General features: G+C 41.2%; 2 protein-coding genes across 5 annotated transcripts in view; both read left to right on the top strand.

The window, feature by feature from the left end:
* The first annotated feature begins 1,149 nt into the window (after positions 1-1,149).
* Positions 1,150-6,654, top strand: psmd12 (proteasome 26S subunit, non-ATPase 12). The gene is made up of 11 exons (XM_083693822.1): positions 1,150-1,358; positions 1,964-2,023; positions 2,200-2,328; positions 2,740-2,847; positions 3,118-3,222; positions 3,572-3,721; positions 4,049-4,183; positions 4,310-4,422; positions 4,962-5,136; positions 5,606-5,683; positions 5,974-6,654. The coding sequence occupies exons 1-11, from the start codon at positions 1,212-1,214 to the stop codon at positions 6,181-6,183; spliced, it is 1,410 nt and encodes a 469-aa protein (XP_083549948.1). The 5' UTR covers positions 1,150-1,211; the 3' UTR covers positions 6,184-6,654.
* A 711-nt stretch (positions 6,655-7,365) lies between these two features.
* Positions 7,366-9,531, top strand: part of helz (helicase with zinc finger) — a 48,191-nt gene continuing 46,025 nt past the window's right edge. For all 4 annotated transcript variants that reach the window (XM_083693808.1, XM_083693806.1, XM_083693807.1 and 1 more), the window contains exon 1: positions 7,366-7,425. The gene's annotated coding sequence lies outside the window, so the exon portion shown is untranslated. The remainder of the gene's footprint in view (positions 7,426-9,531) is intronic.

The following is a 9,531-nucleotide window of genomic DNA, read 5'->3' as shown; positions in this document are numbered from 1 at the left end:
CCTCTTCTACTACTCATCTCCCCGACTTCACATGCAACATATTAGGTTCAATACTTAAACCCCATAGCTGCATCAATTAGTCTAGAGGTATTATCCTCTCAATAATTCTTCATCATCATCATCATCATCATCATCATCATCACCACCACCATAATCACCGATGCGCTTCGACGATGGAGTGAATTAAAATTATAGTTGCTCTGAAAAGGAGTGAAAATGTGCTGAACAGTTTGTGCAAAGCCCATGTCTACTGGTAAGTATTTTAGCCTCTAAAGCAGAGTAGGTCTGGGGAGAGTTCAACTAACACAATACACCCTCTGTCCTTGGGTCTGGGAGTGCAGCAGCAGCCTTTACTAGGTGAGGTGGAGAGGCTTAACCAGGAGGATAAAGAAGCCCTCATAAACACCCTAAGCTCCTTAATTATATTTTTAATTTGACCAATTCCAAAGACTCCATTGTGTTTTTCAGTGGCATGTGTCAGAGGCAGTGATGTGGCCCTGCTCTGTATATGGATAAAAAAGGATGGATTAATTCCCCTCTCCCCTACTTCTTCCGTGTGCAAATCATAATTCAGGATATTAGCAAACAGAATGCATATAAAGATAAAAATATTCATAATAAAATCTATTTGGGACTAGGAGAAATTAAAGTAAGGTCCAACAATATAATTATTTTGTGCATGAAAGCCTCACAGATACTCTAATGACGAGCATATATGTATACACTTACTTCCTGGAAAAGCTATTTGATCATGTGTTTTGACACAATTTTGCACCATCAAATTATTTTGGATTAAAGTAGTAAATGGAAGACTCTGTAGATTTTTGCACTAAAATCCCAACTCAATTCCACTGTGATAATTACATTTTGAATGACAGTCTTTGTTTTTTCCCTCACTAATAACCTTCTTAAATCAGTGAAACTTGCAACATATTAACAGTTTATGACAACTAGTAAATGAGGAAATAGAGGAATGCTGATATGATGATGCTTTTTTTGAGGAACTAGTTTATGTCTGTGAGAACGCCTGTCACAACTAAGCTATTATTTTTAGGGTCCTCTCTGGGTCCTTCAGGCGGTCGGGAACGCCTTTTGCAGTTTGTTTTTGATTGGTCAGTTCGCCCTTCGTTTCCTGTAGATTTGACACAACAGTGCAGCGGGCTAGCTAGCGGAAAACTTGGAGGATCAGCTAAGATTTTCCAAATTGTATTATGGCTGGAAAAATGGATTCAAGCATAGGTGGAAACATCGCGGACATAGAGCGATCAGAAAGATCAGATGGAAAGATTGTGAAGATGGAGGTTGACTACAGTTCCACTGTAGATCAACGTCTCCCTGAGTGCGACAAAATGGCTAAAGTAAGTTGATTGTATGAGGCTAGCGCTGGCTGAGTCATGGTGCATGTAAACGAATATTGGCAAGTTAGCTTGGCAGCTAACATGATGACCAGCAAGTTCTGATGTCTACCGGCAATCTTGACTTATGCTGCTACTTGTGAAAATGTAATTGCATGTTTAACCTACTTAGTTATTCATTTAGCTAATGATTACTCAATGTCGTGCACTAGCTTTACGTTTTCATTTTGAGTCAATGCTAACTAGCATGCTATTCGCTAAGCTAGCCAACTACCTTACCTAGCTGTTGAGCAGGCAACATGTTATTCGTAAATGTCTAACCTTGTTACCCAATCATGACCCATGTGTTTCATACGGCCAGGCCAATTCATTCATTAATGAATCATCATTGAAGCGTATGAGTAATGTCACGATGGCAATAGTAGATAAAGTTTTGTTGACAGCTGATTCTGTCCACACAGCAAAGCAGCATTTCGTCAATAGATACGCCAGATATATAACTTAACCAACACAATTCTCTATTGCATACCCTAATATGATAATGTTTAGGCTTCGTTCTCATCGGTTTCACGTCTTTCTGAGAGTATAATTCATTTCTCCTCTTGCAGGAAGGCAGGCTTCAGGAGGCTGTTGAAAGCTTGCTGTCACTGGAGAAGCAAACAAGAACGGTGTGTATGTCTTTCATATACAGTACAGTGCATGTCACACTTGTATGTAAATTCACAGAATATATACAATGATTAGGTACATCTCTGTAAACTTTGGAGCCAAACTACAATTACTGCATTGTATCTAGCTCCACGCCTTTGCAAGTAACTCATTTGTTCTGCTTTATAAACCAAAGGCGTCTGACATGGTGTCGACCTCCAGAATCCTGGTTGCCGTGGTACAGATGTGCTATGAGGCGAAGGACTTTGATGCCCTGAACGAAAACATCATGCTGCTTTCCAAGAGGAGGAGTCAACTCAAAGGGGTGAGACTGCAGATCATGATCAGGAATATCACGAAAATATAAGACCTTGAGGTAGAGATGATTTGAATCCAATGCACCCTTAGAATAAACACTGCCATCGAGACTATGAACTGAAGTAAACAAGTTTTTTTTTTAATGTTGATTACAGGTAACATGTTTTTCTTTCAGAGCATACAGAGGTCTCGTAGATTAGCTCTCTTTTACTTTTTGATTATAAGGTTAACATGCCCCCACTCAAATAAATAAATAATAATAATAAAAAAAAAAAAAGAACAACATGGAAGAAAAAACTGATATGTGATGAGGGTTCTGGCACAAAATGGCTACTGTATGTTGAATAGCACGACACTGGCTGTTGTAAGTTACCATAGCTACCATGTTACCAATACTTTTTTCCCCACTTCCTGTCAGGCTGTTGCTAAGATGGTGCAGGAGTGTTACAAGTACGTGGACACCGTGACAGACCTGCCCGTGAAACTGAGGCTCATTGACACCCTACGCACAGTGACTGCCGGCAAGGTACTGTTGAGTGCTATGAACTTCTCCCTCTACTTTCTTTACTGTCGTCTCCTAAGACTACATCGGAACAACCCCAGCACGACAGAGTAATATTTCCATCCATATCTATGTTTTTAAGTGCTGTTCTCCTGTCTGTCCATGCTCGTCTAATGACTAATTTCTATGTCTCTCTCCCTGCCCCCCCTTCTCTCCGTTTCTCCATTGTTGTCTCTCTCATCCTCTCATCTCTTGCATTCTTATTCTCTCTCTCTCTCTCTCTCTCTCTCTCAGATCTATGTAGAGATTGAGCGGGCCAGGCTGACCAAGACATTGGCCAACATAAAGGAGCAGAATGGTGAGGTCAAAGAGGCTGCAGCAATCCTTCAAGAGCTGCAGGTGAGAGCTGCAGCTTCTGCTTGTTTTCCCTGTTTCTTATCAACTAGATGTATACACTTTTACCACTCATTTCCTCCTCTGTACATGTAGCTATCCCATTTACCGGGTACCAGATATGCACACCCTCAAGACACATATGCACACAAACAAGACATTTGATCAGACACATTTTTTTAAAGGGTTAATAAAATGCACATCAGAGAGTAGAGACACAATGTGGAAGCGTCTCATCTCAGAAGTCAGTCAGAGGTAAGGGCTGAACTTCAAGTTTGTACACATAACACTGGGAGATGCCGCTGTAGGGTCACACGGCTTGTGTTTTTGACATGGTGGCTCTCCCTCCCTGCAGGTGGAGACGTATGGCTCCATGGAGAAGAAGGAGAAGGTGGAGTTCATCCTGGAGCAGATGAGGCTGTGCATCGCCGTCAAGGACTACATCCGCACCCAGATCATCAGCAAGAAGATCAGCACCAAGTTCTTCACGGAGGAAGGCACCGAGGTGAGAGAGGAGAGGGAGGAGGATGAGTAATGTGATTCTATAGCCTAGATGCTGCTCAGGTGAGGCTGGTGGAGGTAGAAACCGGAAGACGGGCTCTTGGTAATACATGGAATGGAAACACGTGTGTTTGATACCATTCCTTATTCCAGTCCATGAATTACCATGAGCCCGTCCTCACGTGTTTGATACCATTCCCTCCGCTAGTTTTTCCTTGAGAATGCATGTTGATTTCGATCCATTGTCATGGCATGTTTGAATCAAGCACTGTGATCATGTACCATTTGTCAGTGTGATCATTTACCATAATTTCCCTTTCTGTGTGTCCAGGAGTCCAAGCTGAAGTACTACAACCTCATGATCCAAGTGGACCTGCATGAGGGCTCCTACCTGTCCATCTGCAAACATTACCGTGCCATCTACGACACCCCCTGCATCCTAGAGGACAGTTCCAAATGGCAACAGGTAAACAATAAACAAACAAACAAACAAATGAATGAATGCTTTAGCACTCTATTGGGTACATCACAGGCAGGCGTTATCGTACAGTAAATACAGAGAATACTAACAACGTGTCCTTTTCTGCTCCAGGCCCTGAAGAGCAGCGTGCTGTATGTGATCCTGGCCCCCTATGACAACGAGCAGTCGGATCTGGTTCACAGAATCAACGAAGACAAGAAATTGGAAGAAATCCCCAAATACAAGTAAGACGTTCTACCTGATGGTAGTTTCATGGGAATGCTGAACAGAAGGGCGTGGGTGCTGTTAGTCACTTAATAATATATGTGCCATTTAGCTGATGCTTTTATCCAAAGCGACTTACATTGCAGTGAGTGCATACATTTTTCAGTATATATGGTCCCAGCGGGAATCGCACCCCCAACCTAAGCGTTGTTAGCGCCATGCTCTACCAACTGAGCCACACTTTGTACAGATGCTGGTAGTAGCGGAAGCGGCGGTCCTGTGTGGCTCAGTTGGTAGAGCATGACGCTAGCCTCGCCAAAGGTTGTGGGTTGGATTCCTGCTCGGACCATATATACAAAAAAAATGTTGCACTCACTGAACTGTAAGTTGCTTTGGGTATGCGGCCTGTATTATGTATAGTAGCGATACTATGACATGAGGTGTCACTGTATAAGCTTTGGTGTAATTAATGAAGTAGTGAAATCTCAACTTTATTAGCACTTCATTACACTGGGAGCTGTCACTTATGTCTTTTTTCTCTCTCTCTCTCTCCCCCCAGGGACCTCCTGAAGCAGTTCACCACCATGGAGCTGATGCGCTGGGCGTCGCTGGTGGAGGATTATGGGAAGGAGCTGAGGGATGGCTCGGCCGACAGCCCTGCCACCGATGTCTTCAGCTACTCAGAGGAGGCAGAGAAGAGGTGGAAGGACCTCAAGAACAGAGTGGTGGAGCACGTAAGTCCAGAGTGGAAATGGAAAATACATTTCAGTGTAATTCAACAGGCTTTGTTGGTATGAAAAACTTGTTAGCATTGCGAAAGTAACAGTAATCTGAAACAAATTAGACAACATTAACATAACAGACAATATTGTCAAATCAACACACTTTTAGTGGCATGAACAATTTATGTTTACATTGCAGAAGTAAATAATCTGAATTTTCTGAATGATCAGAAAATGATAATAGTCATAAGATAGTATTGACAGACAATATTGTCTATAAATTATAGTCAGTGGGATTGCAAGTGTAACAAGGGTTGGGTAGTTTAAGAAACCCCACAACCGTCATTGGTGGACTGTTTTGAATGCTCTCAAACATTCCCTTTTCATCTTGAATAATTTAACTTCATTTGCATATCTTATTCAAATTCTGTTGTGCTGCACAACTGCATACTTATTATGTTTTTCCCCCCTCTCTCCTCAGAACATAAGAATTATGGCCAAATATTACACAAGAATCACAATGAAGAGGATGGCTGGACTCCTTGACCTCTCCGTTGATGTAAGCAGCAGCTCAAATCTGTTCTGTCTTTTTTCTTTCTTTTTTTTTGGGCAGTTGGTATTAGTACAGGAAATTGAATTTTTGTGTGCCTCAACCCTTGTGAATGCAGATTTAAAGGGACAGTCCAGTCTAAAATAAAAGTTTGCCAATGTTTTACCTTTTTACATGAGGTCTTGTGTCTATTTTGGAAACCTAAACAAACTGTTGTAGCTGCAAACTGCCTTTTGAATAGAAGGTACCGGTAACTGTGTTTTGAAGACATACATTCTAATTCTAACACCTCTTTGCAGGAATCGGAGGAGTTCCTCTCCAATCTCGTGGTCAACAAGACCATCTACGCCAAGGTGGACAGGTTAGCCGGCATCATCAACTTCCAGCGGCCCAAGGACCCCAATGACCTCCTCAATGACTGGTCCCACAAACTCAACTCCCTCATGTCCCTGGTCAACAAAACCACACATCTCATCGCTAAAGAGGAGATGATACACAACCTTCAGTAATAGGAGTGCATTGTTTTGTTATTTTCTTGTTTATTTTTCTGAATTTACATTCAATTAAATGTTATTCTGATTTCAAACATCCCATTTCAGGAAAAAATAATTACAACCACCACCACAACAACTAGTTACTTTTGTATTCCTTACCATCAGCCAAGTTTAAATTAACAAGATGACACAGTTTTAAGGCAATATGTTCTTCAATATCTCTTGCCTCACCAGTTAAATGCATATGACTCTATTAAGAGAGGGAGTCTGATAATCTAAAACGATTTGAGCATGGGCTTTGTTCTGGACCACAGATGGGCAATACTGTACATGTTTTCCCCCCTGTTCCAACACATTTTTCATGTAACTGTTTAGGGATTTCCGAGGATTAGGACATTGATGCAACTTGCTGTATGAAAAGCTCTTGACAACTTTTTTTTTTTTATGTCTGCTTTGCAATGTAAACATTAAAGCTCTTCTCACCTTGGATAATGGATATTGTTTTGTTGATCAACAACCATATAATATGAGGTTATAAAGGAATTTCAGAAGAGTAGTAGAGGCTGAACATGCTAAAATGGTGGTGACAGATGAAAGGTTTTTTCCTATTTGAAATGTCCTGGATCCTCTGTAGCCATCTAGTGATGACAGTAAATATTACAGCAAAGGCAGCTGACACTGTGAATCAAGACTTATTTGGTGTGCTTATGCAAGATGTTTACAGTACGTAGTTTAGTATGTGATTAGCATGTATGCTTTTAATATATATAATACAACACAAAAGTATGTCCCAACATGAATACACTATATATTTAGAAATATATATTTTACAAACTCTAGGCAATTTTTATAGAATTACTGTTACTGTTCTATTACTTTCATTATTCTAATTATTTATTATTCTAAATACTCCAGGCAACATTCCCTCAGCAGGCCTATATGAGATGGACAGGAGCTCCTTGAGAAAATGTTTTGTTTATAATGCAGGACAGTTACATAATTTCCCACTGTAACTATGCAAATACTAGTAGGAACCAGTTTGTCTTATTATTTGGAATCTGTATGAACACACAGCCATGCAACAGTATAGGTTGGGTTAGCTAAGAAACAACTTGGTTATAAGTTAGTTATTATATAGTCAGATGCCAACCGACTCTAAAATCACCCAAATCCTCTCAACCTTCAGAGCAGTACATCCCACTATGCTTTGCGATGAGCTGTCAAGTGGATCCAAGATGGCGTAGAAAGTAAAGCTAGGTAAGTGTAGACTTCCCATTTCCAGTCGTTTCAGTTGTCTTATTCGGAGGCAAGGACACTGATTTGATTGACGCCTGTAACACGTTATGAGAATAATGAAGGTGTAACATTCATGCCGAGGCCACATAATCATTTCAAGTCAATTCTATACGTCTAAAAATCGAGCCAAAATTATAGGCCCGAGCCATATCGCTAACTTTGCTAACGGTGGCTAGCTGTGTGTGTGTCATTTCTGGATTGCATACGCTCAGGACAGCTTGCTCGTAGCAAGGGCTAGCTTGTGCCCAGACCAAAGCAAAGGGCCCTATCCTGGCTGGCGTGCAAACTGTAGTAGTTGACAGAAAAGTGTTTGCGTAATATGTGTGTAAATTAGAAGATGAACTATAAAGTATCTTAATATGTTTTCTGTCTGTATCCCCGGGACGTTTCCGTGAACTATATGCCAGTGCAATAATAGGACCTAGCCAGCTCAGCTATCTAGCTGCTAGCATCTGTCTGTCCACTTGCTTGCAAATCTCAATTTTCTTTTCAGTATAATCGCTTCCCAGAGTTTTGATCGGTCAGAGGGGCTCGTAGAGAAATTGCACCCGCAAAATGTTATCGTGATGCTGCAAACCAACATTATATCGCAATATTTTTTTGCTATGGCTGAAGACCTCGATTTCACAAAAGCTATCATGAGCTAGCCAGGTCGCTACATTCAGAGCATCGGAGTTGTGAAAACCCGCTGGCTTGCGAACGCGCAGCGAGCTACGGAGCAGTGTTTTCATCGAGTCCCGTGTTGTTTTAATACCTACGATGGACAAGTATGGCACGCAAACAGACTTGGTACATCTATTATTAAGTGACCCGTAATCCCAAAATAGACTGTTTATATTTTTGTCACATATGGAGTGACCATTTTTGGAGCGATCGTGACCATCAGAATAGGACAATGTATTTTTACTAAAATTCATGGTCATTATCATTATACGTGGGCTGCGACAGAGAATCCAGTATAAATAAGATATTCGAATTCACAACAAATGACACGTCAGGTACATGAATTGTCTAGCAATTTTCATAACACGTTGACATCACTTGTTGATATACTAGGTGGCAGCAAGTGTGTCCTCGCTCAGTCTCAGAACATCAGTTGGTTTTCATGGGGGAAGTGTAATCTGTGTGGTTCACTCGGTGGAAATAGAGAGAGAGAGAGAGAGAGAACTAAAACCAGCACAATCTATCGAGACAGATCCCGCCATTGTAGCACGGTATGGTTTCTCACTATCAAAGGGACCCCTCAAACCCTGATAGGTCAAATGGCAGTTTGTTACACGTTGCCGTTTAGTTTTTAGTCGAGGCAGAGACAAAAAAAAATCAACAACAAAACAGAAAACCTCCTGTACTTTGCACCTGGTCCAGGGTCACACTTCACAGGTATAGGGGGCAACTTCATGTTTAGTAATGTTAATTAGCCTACAATATTTATTGTGTTCAAGTGACATTATGGAGGATTCTGCCTCTGGAGGTGCTTTGTAACCAAAAGAGGTCCCTTAAATAGTCCGAAATAATGCCCAGAAATGATGTCATTGGTCAAAAAGGGCCACACCTCCCGAAGCCCATGAGCAGTACATAAGCTTATTTTGCTGAAGTTTATAAGTCTACAGTGTGTGGTGAAATGAGGCAGGAAATTGAGATGGATATCATATCATAGGAGAGAATCAGACGCTCAAACAAAAAATGGCAATTAAACTTCCGCAGTGCATCTTTAACATGCTGTTACATAGTGCATTAGTAATAATTGCATAGTTAGTAATGGATTTGAGCGGTGTGTGTTTATTATTACAGAAGGGGAATAAGAACTGTTTCTTGTTCCACTTGTGTGATACTACAGTCCAACTCCAAATACCATGCATTACTTTTACGGTAGTTGCAGAATTACTACACGAGAGGTATCAGCGCAACTTAATGTAGCCTAAAGTGTTACCCAAGGGCCTACAGGGGTGCCATCAACAGCCTATGAAGCACTAGTCATATTCAGCCTGCCCAAGCTAAGCTCAGAAAGGGTCCTCCAGCCTGTCAGGTTTAAATTTAGGCCTTAACTGCGTTCCGAATGCCCGGCAA

This window comes from Argentina silus, assembly GCF_951799395.1.
Source record: "Argentina silus genome assembly, chromosome: 22".
Taxonomy (NCBI): domain Eukaryota; kingdom Metazoa; phylum Chordata; class Actinopteri; order Argentiniformes; family Argentinidae; genus Argentina; species Argentina silus.
This window is presented reverse-complemented; position numbering and strand designations above follow the sequence as displayed.

Excerpts from the sequence above, each read along its gene's own strand:
- psmd12 (XM_083693822.1), top strand. The coding sequence starts at position 1,212 with ATGGCTGGAAAAATGGATTCAAGCATAGGTGGAAACATCGCGGACATA. Across the intron at positions 3,223-3,571 it reads CAATCCTTCAAGAGCTGCAG|GTGGAGACGTATGGCTCCAT; the intron begins GTGAGAGCTGCA and ends CCCTCCCTGCAG. Across the intron at positions 5,137-5,605 it reads AGAACAGAGTGGTGGAGCAC|AACATAAGAATTATGGCCAA; the intron begins GTAAGTCCAGAG and ends CTCTCTCCTCAG.